Source organism: Ahaetulla prasina, chromosome 1, assembly GCF_028640845.1.
Source record: "Ahaetulla prasina isolate Xishuangbanna chromosome 1, ASM2864084v1, whole genome shotgun sequence".
NCBI lineage: Eukaryota > Metazoa > Chordata > Lepidosauria > Squamata > Colubridae > Ahaetulla > Ahaetulla prasina.
Window position 1 is genome coordinate 98,044,478 of NC_080539.1, and position 24,925 is coordinate 98,069,402.

The 24,925-nt window shown below is 39.0% G+C and overlaps 1 protein-coding gene across 3 annotated transcripts in view; it reads right to left on the reverse strand.

Annotated features, from left to right (window-relative positions):
- LOC131191618 (SAM and SH3 domain-containing protein 1-like) overlaps positions 1 to 24,925 on the reverse strand; it is a 702,583-nt gene that overhangs the window by 216,991 nt on the left and 460,667 nt on the right. The window contains exon 1 of one of the 3 annotated variants that reach the window (XM_058169974.1): positions 1,261 to 1,506. The exons of the other annotated variants lie outside the window; for them this stretch is intronic. Coding sequence (XP_058025957.1) covers positions 1,261 to 1,302 — 42 coding nt within the window. The 5' untranslated portion in view covers positions 1,303 to 1,506. Of the gene's footprint in view, positions 1 to 1,260; positions 1,507 to 24,925 lie in introns of those variants that run through there. 3 annotated transcript variants of the gene reach the window in all.

A 24,925-nucleotide genomic window follows, 5' to 3' on the forward strand; every position in this document is an offset into this window, starting at 1 on the left:
GTGTGTCTTGCTGCCTGCAGCTTTCAAAACAATTCTATTTATCTCCTCCATTCAACCTCTTTCCCTTCTCTCCACTCAATGATCACTTTGGCATAATAACAGTTTACACGATCAATAAAATGGTTACTCTTTAAAGTACTGGGATACTGCATTATTTGTTTCTATAATCTGTGACTCTGTAGCTTCTCAGTAGAAATTAAATTAACATATAATCCCGAGAATTTATTCCCATTTTATTTACTCATAGCATTAAAAAAATATGTTAAATTTTAAACATCTTTTAGCCCATTAGACAACTTTAAACTGCATTGATTTCCCATGCTTCACTTTCTCCTAATAATTTGTGGGAGACGTGCTCTATTGTAACACAAAGCCATGATTCCAAACAACCCAACTTGTTTCGATTAATAGCCTATCTTGTTTCTTTTGCTAAAATGCAGCCCCATCTTGCAAGCTGTTACACGTGGACAGCATTTATGTTAAAATAGAAATCCAATAAGATGCCTAGTCAATTTAACTAAGAAAGGATATTGCTCACCCTATAATCTCCTCCCTCTCCCATTACATTTTATGAACTGTTTCCTTCCTTCAGTTTTACAATGAATAAAGTCACAATATATATATGACTAATATTGAATCTTGCCTCCTTCTTTGATCAGATATACTCTGATATTAATTTATGTAAAATATTAGATTTGTGAAAGTCTTTAGAAGATAAACATTTCAATTCAGCATGTAGCACTAACAATAGGTATATTTCTTTTTTATGAAGTTTAAAACATTTAGAAACAGTGAATTACATGTTCTGGGCAGGAGATTAGGTTCTCAACAAACATTTAAAATGAAGCAGATATACAGAAAAACAAATATAATTTCACAAGAACTAATTTCTACCATGAGTTCATTTCCCAATTTCATTCATTTTTCTTTAAGTAAAATAAATGTCAGTTTACTATGTGGAGATACATTGAATTTCAGCACAAAAACCAATTTCTTGAACTGTTATAAGCCTTTGTCAAAGTATCCATTCTCCCAAAAATGTTTCAAAACCAATGAAATCTTTGGTTGCAGACTTGCTGAATTAAGCTATTAGGACTTATCTGTAACACAAATACATAAATACTTAGGAAACTAGAAATATAGTTTATTAAAGAAAGATTTAAGATTTTAAAAATAGTTTCATTTGAAAAGTTTAAAGCTTTACACTCCGTATTTTAGATGCACAGGAAAACATTTTCATTTGACATGCCCTTTACTTACCGTTTCCTTCCCAAGCACTGCCTCCTCTGAACAATGATCCATAATGAAGACAGAATATAATTTAACTTTGGCTTCTTAGAAAGGAAACATTTTATTGCTAGACAAAAATTATACCTACGGAACCTTCTAAGCACTTCCTTGCACAAGAGGCTCAGTGGCAAATGAACTTAGAACGATCACAGTAATAGCCTTGTATTTTGTGCTTCAAATGTTAACTGTGTCTCATTTGATTGAATGGCTACAAAACACTAAGGCAAAACGAAAACGATACACATCCCTCTAGCATTTTTCCTATTTGAAAACACTCAGTGCAAGTTATCTTGTGTCATTCTGCCCCTCCTTCTTTTTCTTGACTCTCTGCCTCACCATATAAACTGTAAGTGCCAAGTCCAACCTCCCAGTGGGTGTCCTTGAGAAAGGAAACTGAGCCACAGACCAAAAGTTTGCAATTAAAGATTTTTTTTCAAGAAAATGTTCCACATGAACAACACTGCATATTTTAAAACTTTTTATAGTATACACATACATACACACAATTGCAATTTTGCATCTGGCATGCACAGTTAAGAAGCTTTCCCACCATGCATTAAAGTGTTGGAATAACTCATTCTTCTTTATTTCCTGTAAAATCTCTAGTGTATATGCTCAATCCAATCTTACTCCATGTCATGACTTGCTTAAAAACACATTTTTCTCCTTAATCATCACTTTATTTAGTTATACAGGATTAGAACCAAATTTTATTTTTGTTATATACTTTTCTCTTGCATTGATTTTTTTTTCTTTTACAGTTAGCTAGCATGGGTAGAGAGACTGGATCACTATCCATCCATCCACCCATCATCTATTTTGTTGTTGTTGTTAGTTGCGAAGTCGGGTCCGACCCATCGCTACCCCATGGACAATGTTCCTCCAGGCCTTCTTATCCTCAACCATCCTCTGGAGTCCATTTAAGCTCATGCCAACTGCTTCAGTGACTCCATCCAGCCACCTCATTCTCTGTCGTCCCCTTCTTCTTTTGCCCTCAATCTTTCCCAGCATTACGCTCTTCTCCAGTGAGCCCTTCCTTTTCATTAGGTGGCCAAAGTATTTCAGTTTCATCTTCAGGATCTGGCCTTCTAAAGAGCAGTCAGGGTTGATCTCCTCTAGGACTGACTTGTTTGTTCACCTTGCAATCCAAGGGACTCGCAGGAGTTTTCTCCAGCACCAGAGTTCAAAGGCCTCAATTCTTTGGCGCTCAGCCTTTCTTATGGTCCAACTTTCACAGCCATACATAGCAACTGGGAAAATCATAGCCTTGACTATACATACTTTTGTTGGCAGGGTGATGTCTCTGCTTTTTAGTACGCTGTCTAGATTTGCCATAGCTTTTCTCCCCAGGAGCAAGCATCTTTTAATTTCTTGGCTGCAGTCCCCATCTGCAGTGATCTTGGAGCCCAGGAAAATAAAATCTGTCACTACCTCAATTTCTTCCCCATCTATCTGCCAGGAAATGAGAGGGCTGGATGCCATGATTCATGGATCTTACATTCCAGGTTCCTATGGAGAAAAAATCTTTACAGCATCGGACTTTCCTTTCACCACCAGATACATCCACAGCTGAGCATCCTTTCGGCTTTGGCCCAGTTGCTTCATTCTTTCTGGTGCTACTATTACTAGCCCTCCGCTCTTCTCCAGTAGCATATTGGACAACTTCCAACCATCTTCCGGCGTCATATCTTTTTTCCTTTTTGTACTGTCCATGAGGTTTTCATGGCAAAGATACTGGGGTGGGTTGCCATTTCCTTCTCCAGTGGATCACGTTTTGTCAGAACTCTCTGCTATGACCTGTCCATCTTGGGTGTCCCTGCACGGCATAGCTCATAACTTCATTGAACTACACAAGCCCTTTCGCCATGACAAGGCAGTAATCCATAAAGGGGATCTATTTTGTACACCATCATAATCATATATCCCATCTGTTAAAAATATACACATAACTTTGTTTTGTTTCCTGCTGAAGTCTCCACAGACTGTCTTCTACTTAGAATAAAATAAAAGTCTGGTTATATATAATTTGGATCTCAGAGACAGAAATCCATGTAACTGATGGCTATTCTCAGAGGACAAAAGTATATTTTGGGCTTAGTGTACTTTACAAATATAATATTCTTTTTTTAAAATATGAGCAGATAAAGTGACTGACAGATTGGTTTTTGTCTTTGCAATTTTCTAATACAGTTATTTTTCAATCAAGAAAGCTCTCAATATGCATTTTAATTGTCCATCTAACAGTTCCCACAGCCTGGAGGTGTATTTCAGGAATATGACAACATCTGTGAATTTCAATGAAATCTTTGAAGAGGAACTACACAAGTAGACCTATTTTACAAAACAGAAGTGTTACCTTTTGTCTACATTTATTGTAAGCTCTACACTTCAAAGACAAAATATGTGGTCTAGAGTGGAAAGAGTTATTACTAAAATCAGCATGACTGACTTGTGCATTGTTTTTTATCTTAAATAGCAGAAATAGGCTATTTCAGAATTAACTACCTGCTCAAAATATTAAACAGAAAGGAATCATTTGAACCATTTTTCCTCTCTTTCAGAAAGCAAATGTCATTATGGATAAGAAGACAAGGTGTAAAGTAAGGCCATTAGCAGCATCTTTCCAAGCCCCTTAGTGCTAAGCTAGACCTATTTCAGTGGTTCTTTTTAAGAAAAAGATATAATTGCTAAAGAACTTTAGCCCATTTCCTTGGAAATAGGATTATATTAGAATTTACACTTGTCTTCATTTGTTTTGAAGCCCACTAACAGCAAGATTATTAGATTGTTAATTGCTTAACTATTTATTATGAACAGTCAGATGATTGTTAGAAAGAAGGGTTAGATTAATATCTGTGGGTTGATATCCACGTCTTGATATCCATTTGAAAAAATGCCAAACTGGAGTTTGTCAGGGAATGTATCTTTCTTATTTTTTTTTCTTGCTTTCTGTGAACTCTGCTGCCCAGCTACTGAATCTTTCTCATTTGGTTTTACATTTTGTAAAACACAGACAACATTGTCTATTTGCAAGGAATTATGAACCCTCTGGCCTTGCCAAATGCAGTCAGGATGTCTCCAGTGCTTTATTTATTGTTCAGAACTGGATGAACATAGGCCAAAGAGTTTCAAATATTTCTTTTAACTCAATTATTTAGCAAAAAAAAGAAAATCCCCAATAATTTGTATTTCCATATTCTCGTACCAATGTGACAATAGTTCTTATTTAGTAGCTTGCCTTCTATTTTATAACAAGGTGTGTTGGCTTTCTGCATTGCACCAGTAATCCTTACTTAATCATTACTTATACATCCTTACTTATACATTGAACACTGATGCAATATTCTTAATATCCCTGATTTAAACCTCAGCTTCTCTTATAGACTATTTCTTTAAAATCACAATGACCATCCATCCAAGGTCTTTTTATCTTTATCAAAAGAATTAGGTGTAATTCAGTGAAAAATTTGAAGTTCCATTGCAGCCTTTGCAAAAACAACAACAACAGCAGAGGAATAAATCACATCTATACACCAATGCTGCAGTACTTTTTATTGATCTACTCACAAAAAGAGGCTTGAACACTTGGCATGCCTACTTGACAGCATGTTTGAGCTTATCCAACTGAGATTTTTTTAAAAATAAAACCCTTTAGGATTTAGCAGTTTATACAAATAACACCCTGTGCTGAAGATAGAAACATTCCTTTCAATAAAAGTTAAAAGCTAATTCACATAATTCTGGATAATTATTTTTTTTTAAAGAAAACCAAGAATGGCCAGATCACCATCTGTTTCAAGATATTTTTGGGGGTGCGGGAAGATTGCACCCACTTACATATTAAGGGAAAATGCTGCAGATGGGGTCAATTTTGATACTGTTATAATGTGACCAACTTCTTTACAGCAAGAAGGAGGACACAAATAAATTGAAGAAAAAGAAGATCGTAAATAAAAGAAACATTTTATTCATTGCAACAATAATACAGAATACATAATAATATGATAAATGCATAATAAAAAACATTTGTAACAATAATATTTTATATTGTAATTATGCTTACAAGCCTATTAATTATTATTTAAATGAGTACTTTTCCAATGAATAAATAAACTTGTAAATAAAATTATACATATTTGGAAATTATTAAATAGATAATGAATTAATAAAACATGAATTATTGTGCTCACCTGTGTATGATTGAATATTCACTAAGAAAGAAATGAGTCTAATGCATGTGTGTGTCATGTTTTGGTAAGAAGTAAACAAAGCCACTTGCGCACTGTACATTCTTGCGCGCAGCGCACTCTCTCAAAACAATTCTCCTGTGCGCAGCACATGAGTCTCATAATCGCATCTCACCACACTGTACCAAGCCTTGATGAATCGTCATGTCAAATACAAATACATCACATCATACGCAACGGATCAGATCGGCATCGATCAAATACGGAGATTTACAGATTAGTCTTCAAATATCGAAAAGGAGGACATGTAGGAGGACACTTTTCTAGGTAGGACGGAACTTACAAAAGAAGGACTGTCTTCCCTAAAGGAGGACGACTGGTCACCTTAACTGTAAGATAGTCAAATCTGAACCCTGGTAACATGTCCTTGTAGTTAACTTGATAACAATAGAGAGTGTGCAACTTTCTTCTTCCAGGATTTTACTTTTAGAATTTCAGGCTTCATCCCTGAGATTTTCTGAAGGTCTTCTACTTAAATACTAATCGGGTTCAACTTTTCACATCAGCCAAATTCAGTTAAGTACCACCACCTGCTGCACATATGTATTGTATTTTACAATGGATTACAATTGAATATTTTCTAATACCTGGTTGTATTTTCTAAAAGACTTGAGAGTCCTTATTCTAATATTCTGAAAATAAGATAATCTTGCTTTGTATTGAAAAGAGTTACAAGTGCACACAGTATTGGGGGTATTACTTGGAACCTTGACACACAATTGATTTCCAACAGAAATCATGCTGGCCAAGAATTCCTATACTTGGAGTTCCTGGGTATTTGGAGGGTTCTCAGATATGGAAGTCTTAACGGCCCTCCTGAGCTTCATTTTTGCTGGCAGAGTGTTGCAGGAGGCCATTCCAGCAAAAAACGGAGATTGGGAGCCTGCTTTTGCTGGCAGAGCACTTGGGCCACCACAGGTGCCCCTGACATGAATGACGTCAAGCTGGCATGCCTATCCTGGCCATGGCCTCCCTCCCCCCACCCCCCGAGGTCAAAGAGAACCCTGATACAGCCGTCAATGAAATTGAGTTTGATACCGCTGCTCTATAGGTTGATTTTTTAATGGAATTTTCAGACATTTCTATTATTATTATTATTATTATTATTATTATTATTATTATTATTATTATTATTATTATTATTATTATTTATTCGATTTTTATACCGCCCTTCTCCCGAAGGACTCAGGGCGGTGTACAGCCAAAAGTAAAAACAGACAATACAATATACAATTTAAAATACAAATTAAAAAACTTATTTTATAATTGGCCTAAAAAACTTTAAAATATATAAAACTAAAACCCCATTAAAATTAATATTAAAAAATTTAAAATCGATAAAATTTAAGCCAGCCCCGCGCGAATGAAAAGATGTGTCTTCAGTTCGCGGCGGAAGGTCCGAAGGTCAGGTATTTGGCGTAAACCCGGGGGAAGCTCGTTCCAGAGTGTGGGAGCCCCCACAGAGAAGGACCTTCCCCTGGGGGCCGCCAGCCGACATTGCTTGGCGGACGGCACCCTGAGAAGTCCCTCTCTGTGAGAGCGTACAGGTCGGTGGGAGGCATGCGGTAACAGCAGGCGGTCCCGTAAGTACCCAGGCCCTAAGCCATGGAGCACTTTAAAGGTAGTAACCAAAACCTTAAAGTGCACTCGAAAGGCCACAGGTAGCCAGTGCAGTCTGCGCAGGAGCGGTGTTATGTGGGAGCTCCACGTAGCTCCCTCTATCACCCGCGCAGCTGCATTCTGGACTAACTGAAGCCTCCGAGTGCACCTCAAGGGGAGCCCCATGTAGAGAGCATTACAATAATCCAAGCGAGAGGTAACGAGCGCATGAGTGACTGTGCACAAGGCATCCCGATCAAGGAAGGGGCGCAACTGCCGAACCAGGCGAACCTGGTGGAAGGCCCTCCTGGAGACGGCTGTCAAATGATCTTCAAACGACAGCCGTTCATCCAGGAGGACACCTAAGTTGCGCACCCTATCCTTTGGGGCCAATAACTCGCCTCCAACAGTCAGCCGCGGCTGCAGCTGACTGAATCGGGGTGCCAGCATCCACAGCCACTCCGTCTTGGAGGGATTAAGCTTGAGCCTGTTTCTCCCCATCCAGACCCGTACGGCTTCCAAACACCGGGACAGCACTTCAACAGCTTCACTGGGGTGGCCCGGGGTGGAAAAGTACAGCTGGGTGTCATCAGCGTACAGCTGGTATCTCACCCCAAAGCCACTGATGATCTCACCCAACGGCTTCATATAGATGTTGAACAGAAGGGGCGAGAGGATCGACCCCTGCGGCACCCCACAAGTGAGGCACCTCGCGGTTGACCTCTGCTCCCCTGTCAACATTTCTAGCCAATCTACTCTATTCAAATTCTCCATTCAACTGGTTTTTCTGTCTGTCTGTCTATCTATCTACCAAATTTAGAAACTGCCCATCTCCCTCACAGTTTTATAGTTGTTCAATGTCTACTGCTGCTTATTACAGCATTATAATTATGTCTGGAAGTGTCCTGATTGATCCTAGAAGGGAAAGCAGTTTAAAGTTGAGACAAGAGGTATAAATAGTTTGACTGACTGCAGATTAAAATATTGTGACATGCAAATCTTGATTTATGCAAGCTATTCCAAAAATCTTCCAACCAGCATGGCCATTACTAAGCATTCTTGGGATTTAAATCTATGTATTTGCAAGACATCTGGGTCCTGAGAAGCTAATAGGTGAACCTTGGTAACTGTCAATTATCCAGATCAAGGAATTTATGCTAGTAACATAAAATTTCTATCAAATTGTGCAGTAAAAGCTGTACAATTGTTACTACCAGCTTCCAATAATATTTTATTGAAGAATTTCTCAAGGTTGCAACTGGGAAAAAAGGAGTGCTTTACCTAAATTAGGGCATGGTTCTGCAAAGCAATCTCAAACATACATATATATGTATAACACTACACATTGTGTAACATAAAGGAGATATACCAGTGTCTGTAATACTGACAGATTCATTTTTGTTCATTTTAAAATGCAAATTGGGTGCCAATTATAATAAACAAGAGGAAGTTAATTGCCATGTCATGATTAGATATCACATAACTTTTGATAAAACTGGGGAAATATTTCATTCTATGGAACAGAAGTTTGTTATTTGGGCACTGACTATACAAAATTGACTATAGATTTCTCCATTATTGAATCTTAAATTTTTGAATTTTGCATTGAATGCAAAATTCAATCTGGAAGTTCAATCTGGAAGTAATATGCATTATTCTATACTGCTCCAAAATTTAGTGTTAATATAACACTGTATCAAAAATGTATTAGTTATACAAGAAGAAATATTGTTTGTGTGACATTGTTCAGTGGGAGATAGATAGACAGATGATAGATAGATAGATAGATAGATAGATAGATAGATAGATAGATAGATAGATAGATAGACAGATAGATAGATACGGATGGCCAGACAGACAGACAGACAGATAGATATGGAATTAAAGCAATTTTAATGTTGGACTCAGCATCAACATTATAGCAAATAGAAATCCAAAGCAGCAATTATTACTTTTTAAAAGATGCATTTAAACAATGCTTAATTCATTCCAATTAGATTTTTTTAAGAGATAAAAGTCAAAATCAAAAATAATTAAATTAAGCAGTAGGTATATGCGTGTTTAAAAAGACATTATTGAAATACACTGGGCTAATGAAGGTAAAAATTGAGTATGATAGATTTTAATGGAGAAGCAGAGCTACATGTAGAATTGTTTCAGTGCTCTGTCATACAGTCATTACATTATCCACATTATTTTGAACTACTGCAGGTCAATAAAACTAGGGTACAAATATTATTACTGATAAAATTCAAATGCAGGAAATAGTTGAACTTTTAACAATTTATCAAGATTACTTCCTTTTTAAGGGAGAGGATTCTTATTAGACTCAGGATCATCTTTTTTGTGGGAAAATATTGGTATGAATTGCCAGTTTGTCAAGAGAAACTAATGGCATATCATGAGATTTATCTACATTTTTTATGATTTGACCACCACACCATAAATGGAATCAACAGATGGGAGACACCTGGTATGAATCCTGGCTGATGGGTATGATGGGATTGAGATTACATGTAATTTAGATAGGATGATGGCAGATTTTTATAAAACCTGGGCTTAAATAACTGAGATCTCCAGGAATAAGACAGGTTCAGAAACTTCCTCTTGGAAATTAGGCATGACTTCAAAGAAATGAGGTGCATATATGCACACTCACACCCTTAATTAATTAATTAATTTCACACTTCTGATTCATTAGACTGTGGCATTCAATACTAACTGCAACTATGCCTTCTAAAAGAAGAGAGGAAAAATACAATTTCTTTACCAATCTTACTAAAATCCATTCACCTTCTAGAATGGTAAACACCCCATTAACACTAGTCTAGAGATGTGGGGTTGTCTCAGTTGCTAGAATGTCGCCTCATCAAGGAACGTCTCCTTTAGATAATTACAGAGCAAATGACCGGATTGCAAAACAGCTTGCCTTGCAGTGGTAATGAGAATTTATCACATTCCACTAGATGGCAGTAAATCTTTATTAAGTTTTAATGATAATATAATGCTCATAAACAAAACAAAACAAAAAGTACAAAACATGTTCTTCACAATCTTTAAAGGTTAATGGATTATTAAATTATGTTTACATAGTACGTTACTGTGAAACCATAAATATTTCAGCTTCACTTTGGAAGACTTACAGTTAGATTATGTACATGACTGAATATAGTTTTACAACAGGAACTGGCTTCAAATGTAAGAACTGTATACAGAATAGAAGTGTCAATGGGCATTGGTCTCATTCACACCTTCACCTCCGCATAATGAAACTCTGGTTTTACTGTCAGTTTTCACCCTTTTTTCTGGTTCTTTCTTTCCCACTATTGTGCTCATTTCTCTTTTATTTCAGGATGAGATGGGTGTGTGTGTATTATTAGACTGTCAACAAAATTGTTACCTTATTAGGATTCTAAAGTCACACATAATATGGGAACATTCAACTGCTCTGTAGTCGAATTGGTGCTCCATTCTTGCAGGAATTATCTACTCAAGTAGAAAAAAGGGATAAGCTGAGTCCCACAATCTATTTAAAAGTCTTTGAGGGAATCGAGTGCTTCTCCATACATAGCTCAGATTGGGGAACCCGATCTTCTCTGCAAAGATCCAGATGACTGCTAGGTAAGCGTTCCCCAATCTTTCTGCGTTGGCAGGCGGCACAGGGGGGAAGAGGGGATGGTTTTGTGCAAGGGGCAGGCCCATATGCACACATCTTCATTTGTGTGTGTGGAGGGCATTGGCACCCACCCCTCGCACAAAACCAGCCAGGTTCTGAATAGTCTATGGCCCAGTAGTGGACTGTGGCCCACAGGTTGGGGACCCCGACACTAAATGACAGCAATGAGATGCAGAAAACTCTCCTGCCACACGCTTTTTGATTGATTGATAGTCTTAATTTTAAGACAAGGTGGCTGGGAAACCCTCTCCTTCCAATCTTTCTCTACAGGAGCATAAAAACAACACAACACACTTAAGTGTGTATGTGTCAGTCTTACCAGTAGACCAGACAGGAAGCATCACCAGATAAGATAATTCTACTTTATTGTAAAGCTACATTAACAGAATCTTGAAAGTCTGAAAGTGCAATTCTCCTTCTGTCTCCTTTACAGCCCAAGAAACTAGAGAGGGCCACTACTGAACCTCTTGGACATCCTACTCTCCAGCAGAATAAATGGACAAAATAAAACTGTTTCTGACAACCAACCAAAAGTGAGTAAGAGAACTTGCTGATACTTCTTAATCTCATTGGAATGTTGTTAGATATGCTTTGTTCTAGATTCAGAGCAAAGGACAAGATAGCTAATTCTGAATAAAGCTAGATTTGTCTTGGATAGTATGGATTTTAATTGTCTTACCTTTAAATAAGCATGCAAACACAGATGACCAGAGACTTTTTAAAAACATACAAGTTTTTTAAAATTATACCATTTAATTGTTTTAAATTTACACATAATTATAATTATATACAATATATATTTTAAATTACATAATTTAAATTATACACTTTAGTTTATTGTGATTATTACATTTTTAAAAATCCTTAAATCTCTCCAGATTTAAGAATAATTTTCGTATTAACCTCCAGGTAGAACCATTTATAAAATGCTCTTCCTACCTTTGCTTGTGTAGCTAAGGTAGCTTAAAGAGGGTCACAGTTTTCTCCTTTCTCTTACAGCTGTTTTGTCCTGATATATTTAATACCCATTACCACTTTCATGCTCAACAGACCATTGACAAGACCATGAATCCATAAGCTTATGCATAACAACAGCTGACTATTAATGTAATCTCACTTTCCACCAATTCATGGATGTCAACGTAGCTAGTGAAATATATTGGGTACTTTTCAGTACACAGCTAATTTTAGGGATCCATTTGTTAGAAGTTCAGTATCTTCAGGTGTTACAATTTTATACTTGAATTTTGGAGAACACTCCAGAGTGATTGTTTGATTCTGATTTGTCAGTTGCCTGTTGCTGTCATTATCACTAGCATTTTAATATTATTTAAATGTCATAATTTTCCTCAGAGTGCACTCAAAGTCTAGATTTTTTTTTTTTTGCAAATCGTCTTTATTTCAGCTCTTCAAAATCTTTCCCTACAACTATTCCCTTACATAGGCCTGTGATCTTTTTCCAGCAATGCATTCCATGTAGTTTCTTTACCCTCTTAATTAATTAATCCTGTAATTTTTAAAATATATTTCTTCATTTAAGAAAAAAAGCCCTTTTTATTGGAAAGTTTTAACTAAACTGCCTAATGATTTTTTTGGCCTTCTATTACCTTTCCCAATAGGACAATATATATCCTCAAGTCTATAAAGATGTAATTTTGAATAGCCCTTAAAGTACCTGGAAAATTAGATCCTCTTCATTTTCATTCCCTTCCCATTGCCTTTCTTTTTATTGACGATGACATGCAAGCAATACTACTGACTATTAAAGCTTTAAGCAGTCGAGGAATTGACTATATGACAGACTGCTATTTTCATTAGGAATAACCAGATACAGGTAGTTTTGTGACTTCCCACCATTTGTTTAGTGACCGTTCGAAGTTACAATGGCACTTTAAAAAGTGACTTATGACTGTTTTTCACACTTATAACCATTGCAGCATCCCCATGGTCACGTGATCAAAATTCAAAGGCTTTGTAACTGGTTCATATTGATGATAGTTGTCCTGAGGTTATGTAATCTCCTTTTGTGACTTTCTGTCAAGCAAAGTTAAAAGGGAGGCTAGATTCACTTAACAATTACGTTACTAATTTAACAATTGCAGTGACTCACTTAGTAACTGTGGCAAAAAAGGTCATAGAATGGGGCAAAACTCAACAACTGTCTTGCTTAACAACAGAAATGTTGGGCTCAATTGTGGTCATAAGTAGAATACTACCTGTATTCATTGTTAACATCCACAGGAAAGATTTTACTAAACATATCTTACTGATACAGTCCTTCTGGCATGCAGAAGATAACTTAAAAAGTTCCCCTCACACATATGTGCTGGTTGTTCCTAACTCTAGGGGGCGGTGCTCATCTCTGTTTCAAAGCCAAAGAGCCAGTGTTGTCCGAAGACGTCTCCATGGTCATGTGGCCGGCATGACTAAACACCAAAGGTGCAAGGAACACTGTTACCTTCCCACCAAAGAGGGTCCCTATTTTTTTACTTACATTTTTTATGTGCTTTCGTAACGTGTTAGGTTGGCAGAAGCTGGGACAAGTAATGGGAGCTCATCCTGTTATGCGGCACTAGGGATTCAAACTGCTGAACTGCCGACCTTTCGATCGACAAGCTCAGTGTCTTAGCCACTGAGCCACCGCATCTCTTATTATATAACCTTTTCTTGCTATATATCCAGGCTATGAAACACTTGGCAATTACATTTGATTTCTTTCTAGTCCATGTTTAGTGAATGCCTCATTTAGTAACTGTTCACAGTTAGGATGGTAATGAAAAATCCTTGACTAATCTTTGACTAATCCTTGCATTTATAACCTTCATAAGTCTGTAAAGCAAAAAAAAGCTGAAGTAAGATTATAAGCACAATCACGGTTTCACCTAGAGATCACTTCATCTAATCACCGACTTGTGGGTCCCAGTTGTAGTTGCTAAATGAGTACTATTACAATTTCATTTCCATTCTATTTTTGCCTTATGACTATTATTGAGAAAATCCTTATACAGATATTTATTTGAACTAATTTTGGTTTTACAATTCTAATAAACGTGTTTCATCTGTAAGCAAGATAATTTCACTGCTCACCTCCATTCTGAAACATTTACAGCAGGGGTGAAATGCTCCTGGTTCAGACCGGATCGGGGGAGTAAGTAGTGGAGACTGGGGCTGGTTCGCTGAACCGGGAGCAATACTGGCTGGCCACGCCCCCAAACCGGTCCACGGCAGACGGCTGTCTGCAGCTGACAGACATCCGACTATAATGAATATGTCCACCTGCCTTCCTGAAGCACCACCCCAACGAACAAAACAACCCCATTGCTCCGCGCCTCTTCCTGCAGCCAAATGCGCCCGCCATGCATACCCTTTCCTCAAATAGGCTGTGCACGAGGCACTTGGAGAGCGAGCGAGCAAGAGACCTCTCCAACCTCTGTTTTTGTGCATGTGTGTGTGTGAGGGAGGGAGGGAGTGATCTGAAGCCACCCAAACTTCTGGCAGCGGTGGGGGTGGCTTCTGAGCAGCCCTGAGTCAGCCAGCTCCACCTGACCTATTCTGAGTCTCGCCATTCTCCTGCCCCCTCCCCCCACTCAAGCAACGGCATTTCTTCTCTGCTTCTCTCCGGATGCTGGTGCATGGATGCATAGCTTGTTGGGACTGAGCAGGAAAGCCACTGCTTGAGTGAGGGGGGGGCGAGGAGAACAGCGAGACTCAGGGAATAGGTCAGGTGGAGCTGGTTGACTCGGGCTGCTCAGAAGCCACCCCCGCCACTGTCAGAAGTTTGGGTGGCTCGGCTTCAGATTGCTCCCTCCCTCCCTCACACACACACACACACACACATGCACAACAGAGGTTGGAGAGCTCTCTTGTTTGCTTGCTCTCCAAGCACCCATGCACAGCCCAATTGAGGAAAGGGCACGCACGGCTGGGCACATTTGGCTGCAGGAGGAGGCCCGGGTGGAAGGCAGCTTTTTCTGCAGCATCCCCCTCCCCTCTTTGGATCGCTCTGCAAGAGAGAGGCTGTGCCTTTGCAGAAACGGGGTGGGCGGTTTGTATAAAGGATTGGCAGTGGGGATGTGCAGCCCTCCAGGATAAAGAGCAGGGCAGGAGAAGGCTCCAAAGTTCACTTGGGCACTTGAGAGGAAAACTCAAAGCGTTGGGGGCTTCAGAAAAGCAGAATGTGTTTTTGTGCAGCTCCTGGCTTCTGTGACATTCTGTGAAAGATAGAATGTGTTTCTGTGTCAGAATGTGGAGCTCCTGGCTCTAACAGTGAGTGATGTGAGTGACGTCAAGTTGGCCACGCCCACCCAGTCACATGACCACCAAGCCACGCCCACCAAGCCACACCCATGGAACCAGTAGCAAAAAAAAATTAGATTTCACCCCTGATTTACAAATACATAAAAAAATAATGGCGCCAATACATATTTCTGAGAGGCTGTTGGTGAGAGTTTTTTCTTCATGTTCTGTATCCTATCAGCGAACCATAATAAAACTTGGCTCTACTATTTCATGGTATTTTTAAATAATGGTTCATTTAAACAAGCTATATTGTTTAAAAACACAATGGGTGGATTCCTATACATTAAGTCCAAATCACTCAAACCATATTAAGGCTTTCTCTTCTTTGGGAGGGATGCAAATAATAAAAAATAAAGAAACATGTTTCTGAACTAGCCTTATTCACATGTACACTGACACCCTTGAAGTCCTTAGAAGTAATTCTCAAGTAAGTTTGACTGGAGGTAGGGCTGAAAATCAATGTTGCAGTCATACCTGTTTGTCCTGAGAGTTATCTACTGTCTAGCTGCTTATCCATCTTCCTACTTAGCCGTTCACTCATTCTCACCTTCAATCTTCTACTTATCTACTTACGCTTCTACAGTATTCACTTGCTGCCCATAACCACAAGATGGTCTCCATATCTTGACCCACAAGATGGTCTGCATGTAAATTTAATAATAAATGAATAAAAAATGACTTACTTATCTTCCTACCAAGTGTATATCTTTGGGGATTTCTTTGTGACAAAGGAACACTTGAATGCTATCATAATAAACAAAGATTTGCAGAGCTATAGCCTTGAGTTGCTTAGGCATATCCTATTTGCTTTTCTTTCTTTTTTACAGACTAGACATGGAAGCAGTTAGTTAGCAGTTACTTAAAAAATCCTGGAAACAATTCTAAATGTGCACATTTCAATCTCTCTCTCTCTCTCTCTCTGTGCTTTAAGCATTGTATGTGTAGAGGCGATGTCATTTGTTTTGTGTCTTCTTTCCCTTTTTCTGATGAAGTGTCACTTCAAATAAGCAGCATCTCATTTGTTTTTGAATGACAGGGCAAGAGTGATTTGGTGCTGTAATGCCCGTCTTTCTCTCTATTTTTCATGTAGCATTTGTTTGCTCAGATAATCCAACCAACATAAGATGCAAATATGCCCTTTATGAAGGTGATGTTTTAAATAATTATGACTGTTTACTGATAGTCCCTATTCCCATAATTGAAATCGTAATCTGTGCATGGACTATTAAAGGCAGGCATAAAGATGAAGTTTATTTCAGACTGCTTATTAATTTAAAAACGAAGATGGTTATTAAGTTCAGACAGAATATCTCATAAAAATTATTAATGAAATCAGTTCTAAAACTTAATTACATAGAAGTACTTTTAATGCAATACAACCTAATGTTGGGTTTTCTCTGAGGCATTTCCGCAACAGTATATGGCTAAGCTAACTATCTTTCAGCTAAACTAAGCTGAAAATAGACAAACATAATGAATAGCATGTTGAATGAATCTAGCCACTTGTTTACGAACTTGTGATCCTATTTGGAATGTGTAGATTAGGCAAAAAGGTGATAAATAAAAGAAAAAGATAGAAAATCCCAAAGACTCCTGGAAGCTGAGCAATGTATAACTTTGTAGGTTAAAATCAGTATTTGAATTGTACCCAGAAGCTACTGGTAACCAGTGCAGAATCTATAACATTGGTTTTACGTGATTATAACAGATTTCATCTGCTAAAAGGCCAGTTGTTCCATTTCTACCAATTGCAGTTTTTGGGTTTAAGGGCATTCTCATTTATAATGTCTGACTGCTGCATCTTCCTGGGAGCCATGTAAAATAGCCTATATGTCCACACACACCAGGGGTGAAATGCTCTCAGTTCTGATCGGATCTTGCAATCTGGTAGCAATCGTGACCGGTGGTTCAGCAATCCGGTAGCGATGGTGGAGCAAAGCTCCACCCACCTGTCCGGGTGTCATGACTTCCTGGTTTTAACCAAGAAGTAATGCGCAGAAAGTTTTGTGCATGCGGAGAAGGTCTGCATGCGCATGGCGTGTGCACTTCTGAACTGGTAAGGAAGGTAAATAGATTTCACTCCTGACACACACCACTGATGTCAGGATGTCAATCTAGGATTTATTATATGTATTTCCTTACAGCTGCTTGAAATCTCAAATCAACAAAAACTGATTGGGTATAACAATGCTTGTTGGGATTAGGAGTGAGTATGTATGCATTATCCCCACAGAAAATTCAGAGATGGTATTCAGCTAGTTCGGACCAGTTTGGGTGAACTGGTAGCTCTGACGATCAGCTCCCCCCCCCACCCTATCCTGTCTTTTATTTCCTGCTTTCTAGCTCATCTCAATTGCGCGGCACAGCTGATTCCCACCCCCACCGCTGTTCTCCTTACCATTGCTGATGTGGAAGGTAAGCAGCTGAGCTTCTAAATGCTCCATTTTCAGCATGAAGCATGCGCTCACCGAACCAGTTGTTAAAAAATTGGAATCCTACCACTGAGGAAATTGCTTAGCATTTGCAAATGATAACTTGCTTATTAGTTTATTGATCATTGGCCATGATTTTTGTTGTCTATATGAATTGATAAGCCAGGCTGCAAATGGGATGGCAGGAAGAGTAGAAATGCTTCGGGTGTTATTCACTTTCTCAGCTCTTTGATGTAGCTAGACACAAATTTTAACTTGCTGTTCTCTTGCATTAATGGAAACGGTAGATCTCACTGTTGGATCCGTTGATGTAACTGGGAGTTAATTGACTTTTCAATGTCGATTCTGGCTAACCAGTTCAGCAGTATTAACTCTTGGGTCAAACTTTACTTTTATATAAGGTGAAGTCTTCCCTCTTTACTTTTAGTGTCTATATCTCAAATTTATACTTATAGGTGTAGTCATTTACTACTTTTAAGAAGCAAGAGGCAAGTCTCTGTTATTTTGTGCCATTTTCTGCTCAATCCACAGGCTTCATTACTTTCATAAGAATGACAAAAACAGCCACTGCATAAACTCAAATTAACAGATTAACAGAGTCGGAAGGAACCTTGTGGGTCATCTAGCCCAACCCCCTGCACGAGCAGGACACCCAATTTCTGACAGATGGCAGTCCAGTCTTTTCTTGAAAGTTTCCAGTGATGAAGGTCCCACAACTTCTGAAGGCAAAGCTGTTCCATTGTTTGATTGCTCTCACTGCTCAGCCCCCTTGGCATTATAGTTTGACACTGCAGTGCAGCTTATGTCACTCAGTGCATGCATGTACACACAGAGGGGTCTGAGTTTGTTTATCACTCTGGCCAGTTCTTTTCTGCTGTCTTTGTGAAATAACTGAGGATAGTCAGCAAGCTACAATCCTGATAGTATTGAAGGATAAGAGGTGCCAGGCTTGCCAAGCAATTACGGTAGTCTTACTGTCGAAATAAGAAATCCAGCAAACTATACTATTCTACAATAGCAAATCACTGGCCATTCTTCTGAGTCCTTTTCTGAGGAAACCAACGTTTTCTTCCCAGTCAGGTATTCCACTGAGGGCGGTACTGAGGGAGTCCTTCCAGGACGGACCATGCATGCCAGTTGTCTGTTTGTCTCAGGGGGAAATGCTCCCGGTTTGGACCAGATCGCCTGATCCGGTAGCGATGGCAGCTGGTGGTTCGGAGAACCGGTAGCAAAAATCCCTGGCCCCATCCCCTGCCACTGCTAAGCTGCGCCATCATCAAAAGGTTTTTTTTTTACTTTTAAAAGTATTTTTTCTTCAGCTGAAAAGATGCCTTTAAAAGTAAAAAAAAAAGTATTTGATGATCCCGCGGTTCAGCTGAGATCATCAGAACCCTTTAAACTCTTTTTTTAACAAGAAGAGGTTGTAAAAAAAAGATTTTAAAAGGCTCCTCTGGCGATCCCATGGGCTGAAGAAGTTGTTAAAACAATCCTTTTAAGAAGTTCTGGCGATGAGGCAACTTCAGCTGGGATCGCCAGAGGAGCCTTTTAAAAACTTTTTTTCCTCTGGTGATCCCAGCTGAGTTTCCTGATCATCACAGGTTTTTTAATTCACTTTTTTACAAGCTCTTACAACAGCCCCCGCCCATGCCCACCCAATCACCCCGTCCCCACTTTACTTTATTGTTGCTCCTTTCGGGCTTGCAAAGCCTTGCTTTTCTTCGGCTGCTGCAATCAGTTGCATCAGCTAGCAGTTGCATCAGCTAGCTTGCCTGCCTGCAATCCTTCTCCTCGGTGAGCAACTCAATCTGCCTCCCTCCAATTAGGAAGTAAATGGGGGAAGCTTTAAAAAATAGTTAATTGGGTTTTTATAAAAGAGGTTTTTTTTTAGACAGCAATTTAAAGTTAAGGAGGTTTTAAATTTAGCTGCTTTTATCTAAAACGGGGCTCTCCAACCTTAGTAACTTTAAGCCTTGTGGACTTCAACTCCCAGAGTTCTTCAACCATATAAATAAATAATATATATATAAATAAAATATAAATAAAATAAAATAATAAAATAAAATATTTATGCAGCTTTCTGAGATTTGGTGTGTTTCTATAGTGTTACACTCTAACTACAGAAACACACAAAATCTCACAAAGCTGTATGTGGCATTTTGTGTGTGTGTGTGTGTGTGTGTGTGTGAGTCAGTTGTGTTGTGTTGTGTGTGTGTAAAGTGTGAAAGTTGGTTTTTGAGCTTTTTGTAGCTGTGTGAGGTTCCTGCTTATTGCAGGGGCCATTTTGGGTGAAGTGCAGCTGCTTTTACATTGTGTGTGAGTCAGTTGTGTTGTGTTGTGTGTGTGTGTGTAAAGTGTGAAAGTTGGTTTTTGGTACCACTTATTATTTTGGCCACACCCACCCAGACATCTGACCACCAAGCCATGCCCACCAATTAAGCCACGCCTACAGAACTGGTAGGGAAAAAATTTAGATTTCACCCCTGGTCGGTCTGTGTGTCTGTCTGTCTGCCTATCTGTCAGCTAGCTGCCTCACCACTGCGAGTGGCTCTGCATGACTTACAATGGCATAGAACCATAAATATAAAAGCATTAAAATTTAGCAAGAAATAAATAAATGGTATGAAGCCAATCAGAAGAGCCAGGTTTTAAGGCCCTTCTGGAAGGCCCGAAGGGTGGAGGCAAATCTCCCTCCACTGCCAAATCTTCCAGAGGATAGGGGCCATGATAGAAAAGGCTCTTCTTGACTCTGCTAGCCAAAATTCCTTAGCTGATGGGATACTCTTTTACTGGAGTGAGAGGAACGGGCCAATCTCATCGGAATGAGACAATTCCTAAAATAATCTCTCCTATGTCATGACAAATTTTTCTAGCCATGCCAGTACTCCTGACAATCTGGAAAAGGATGCTAAGGACCCAAAGCCACAAAGCACAAGCCTGTGACATCTTAGAAAGCCTTATTTTTAAAATGATTTTGAAACACTGGATTTTAAATGTAAGACACTTCATTGATTTGACCATTTCTCTGCAGGCTGTTAGCCATACCCTGACTGGGAAACACACACACACACACACACACCTTAAAATAGGTTCACTTGATAAGCTTTTCTTTTTTTAAAAAAAGTATTGCAGTATAACCATTATCGGCACTGATTTCAAACCTGGCAGGTTATTGTTCTTTAAAAGATCTACTATCCTTTCTGCTTTCATCTCAATCTGCCAAAAAGGGAGGCGGCTTCAAGCATTTTGAACTTGATGAAAGAATGAATATCAGGGCTATTTATTGAAGCAGACAGAAAATACCTATCTACTTATTAATTGCAGAATTTAACTACCTCTGTAAATTGTATGATAGATCGAGCAAGCCAAGTTTGTTTAAGACATAAAATATACCTTTTGGAACCCTTTTACCCTAGCAGAAAATTAATATATATGACCTCAACAGCACATACTAATTGTCTGTTAATTATTTCAACCCGTATTTCTAGGAAGAGCAAAGGCATTTGAATTTGATTCCAGTTTTGCTTTTATTACTAATATTAACGGCTGTCTACAAGTGCAGATGTCTACAAGAGTCACCCTGTGAGGAAGACGGGTGTTTCAAAATTTGACCAATAAAATAAATTGAAAGTGATTAATTCTTTCGATAAAAATAAGGATTAGGAAGAGTTTTAGTCGTAATAGTTTCAAATAGTTCCTTGCTGCAACTTTAGTCCAGGAGGTACATGCTTGTACTTTTTGAACAGAGATGAGATGCTGTGTTTGCCTCCAACTAATCTGTGAAAAATCAAACAGGTACGATAAAAAGACATCCTGGGTCTCTAGAGAGCAATTAAAACTCAACTCCATTCTACTACAGGTTGTGCTTTTCCCTTATAATTATAGATAAAAAAATCTGAGAATGCAGAATGTTTAAAATCCACCAATAAATACGAAGCTAAACAGTAGATTAAGCAAAGAAAACTGGTGTTATTGACATGTTATTGTCAAAAGCAAATGCTTTTCATTTTTTAAAGTGTAAACTATTTCCTCAATATATTTATCACTGAATTATATTACCAGAATATAATAAAAATGAGAAGTATGACCTATCTCTCCTTAAAACAATTGGGCAGGCCTGATTAGCTGCAGCACAGCTTCAAGGGGGTTTCTATCATGGTGATTAGAGCAAAATACAGGTGAGCCAGGCAGGGATTTAGCCTTTGGGCTACTGTTGTGACCTAGGCTTACTGAGTCATTACAATACACAATTATTCCCAAAAAACCTATTTTATTATAACAGCTGAGAATTACGTTCATTCCCAGCTGAGTCCCAATTAGTTACAGAAAAAGTCCTTCGGGGTAATCACCAACCTTTATCTTCTTTGACACCCTGCCAAAGGCCTTACTTGGCAAAGCCCCACGGAGTTCAGAAACAAACAAGAGATGCCGACTGGAAACAGAGTTAGCAACGTTGCTTTCCTGCAAAAGGCCCAAGTGCCTTTGTTTCTCTTTTAAGCCTTATGGGAGGGGCCAATCATCTCCTGGCCTTACTCCTGAGTCATCCCTTTTGCTTTAGCTGCTTTTGCCTTCTGGCAGCTCTGTGCAGGCGTGCACTTGGTACAGGCTCCTCCTGTTCCTCTGTCTCTCTGCTGTCTGTCTCCGGGGGCTCAGGAGTCCATGCATCACTCCCAGATGGCCCTGGCCCCATCTCTGCCTCTGATGCAGAGCCCTCGTCCCACCCTTCCCCAGAATCCAGGACTGGTCCATGTTCCTCCCCAGCCTCCTCATTGTTCAACTCTGCTGCCAGCTCTGCAGGCTGCTGGCAGACCACAACAATTACATCTAGTTCACTGATAATCTATGGTACTATTATTTCTATTGAAATTCTTCTGATCTGGGAATGTTAATCTATGAATAGATCAAACAAAATAACCAAATACTGTATTGTCTGAGCAAGGAGATTATTTCACTTCTCTTCTATATGTATCAACTCTTGCCCTTAAATTGCATTAAGATGGGGGTAATTAGGTGAAGAATATTAGAAGCATCCAAGTCACATGGTTTAAGTTGATACAAGCTTACCTTACTTTTCTTTAAAACTTCATGGGCACTTTCTTCTTTTTTGGGGGGGGGTGTTAGAAAACAAAAAAGTTTTCTAACTTTTTTTCTAACTTTTTTAGAAAACAATGTAGAGTTTACTCTGAACCTGTTTTAAGAAAGAATGGATCTACCCAACTTTCATCTCATATAGTTTTCTTTTTATGACTTTTGCCTCTAGAACAATTGTGTTTTTGTGAATATGTGAATATTTGTGGCTATTTGAGTGTGGATATTTATTCACATGGACACAGTTTTCAAATTATACAACTGTTTCTCAACCTTGGCAGACTGAAGATGTGTAGACTTTAGCTTCCCCAGCATGTAATCCATAAAGACAAACATAGCAAAAGCTATAGAAGAATGGATAGCATCTACTTCTATATCTAGAAGTCCTTGGAATTCTCACAGGCAGGAAAACTGATTCATTTCTTCTCATGTGACATGTATGCTGCTGCTTGTGTATCCTAAAAATGATGTGCTCATTTGTTTTTATTTACCGTATATACTCGAGTATAAGCCGACCCGAATATAAGCCGAGGCACCTAATTTTACCACAAAAAACTGGGAAAAACTATTGACTCGAGTATAAGCCGAGGGTGGGAAATGAGGCAGCTACTGGTCAATGTAAAAAATAAAGATAGAGCCAAGTAAAATAACATGAATATTTATTTGAACGAAAAACAATAAAAGTGCAAAAAGGGGGAAGGAGGATTCCCAGCTCTAAACAAAGGGAAATCCCGGAATGCCAGCGCGAAAGGCGGTGCTCGCGTTCCTCCTCCCTTGCTCAAAAGCCCCAACATGATATTGGAATTGGATGCCATTATATACCTGCTGAGGGGATAATTTGAATAACTTGAAAGATATAAAAGCTCTAAACATATTTGTTTAAAAATCTAAAATCTATACTTAAAATAAATGAATATAAAGTAATAAAGTTCTTTAAAGTTGTAATTCACTTTGCTGCTGAAAAGAAAGGAAGCTTAACACCTTAAATGGTATTTATTAACTGAAATATCATCAAATCAAATATATAATGAGGTATATTATAATGACCTTTGTTTTCAGAAAGAAGCATGATGGAAGTTTTTCAATAAAGGGGAAATATAGAAAAACTTAGTGTCATGCTCATATATCATCTTTACAGATGTTGTTAACACTATACTATGGCAGCATATGATGGTACAATGTTTCAATCAATTTCAGGATGAAAACTCATCAATGAGGAGGAGGAGTATAATTTATTAACCTTGTATGATATCAGTTTCTCAAGGACTCTAGAAGGACCCGAGGAAGAAATCTCTGCCCCTCCCACTTTCCTTTCCAACCCAGCCTTCCAAGGGGACCCGAGAGAAAGAAATCTCTGCCCCCTCCCCACTTTCCCTTTCCAACCCAGCCTTCCAAGGGGACCTTTGAGGGAGAAATCTCTGCCCCCTCCCCACTTTCCCTTTCCAAGGCAGCCTTCCAAGAGGACCTCTCGAAAAGAGCGAAAGCTTTCTCCTGGTCGTTTTACCACCACCATACCCTCCACGCCGGCCATCCTAGGCTGGGTTAGAAACAAGGAGGGGGAAGTTCAAGGACCACATCGATGGCACGAGCTCAGATTGCCGGCTGGGGATGATGGGCGCTGCAGTGCGATCTCGGGAGAGACTAGGGGGGAAGAAAGAATGACTGTTTCCACACCCTAGGATTGGGGAAAACATTGACCCCCTTAGTTGCGGGAGAAGGGTTGCGCTCAAAGCGGTCGCCCATCCATCAATCCATCCTTCCTTCCTTCCTTCCTTCCATCCTTTTTTTTTTTCCCAGCGAGCGGTGCGTGTGTGTGACATGCAAGCAAGACGTCTCACGGGGCATGTGAACTGGGTATGTCTAGTTTAGGGGTGACATGATAGGAACATTCCAATATCTCAGGGGCTGCCACAAAGAAGGGGGAATCAAACTATTCTCCAAAGCACCTGAGGGCAGGACAAGAAGCATGGGTGGAAACTAATCAAGGAGAGAAGCAACCTAGAACTAAGGAGAAATTTCCTGACAGTTAGAACAATTAACCAGTGGAACAACTTGCCTCCAGAAGTTGTGAATGCTCTAACACTGGAAGTTGTTAAGAAGATATTGGATAAGCATTTGAAGTGGTATAAGGTTTCCTGCGTAAGCAGGGGTTAGACTAGAAGACCTCCAAGGTCCCTTCCAACTCTATTATTCTGTTTTTTTGTTCTGTTTTCTTTCTAATCTATCTATCTATCTATCTATCTATCTATCTATCTATCTATCTATCTATCTATCTATCTATCTATCTATCTATCTAT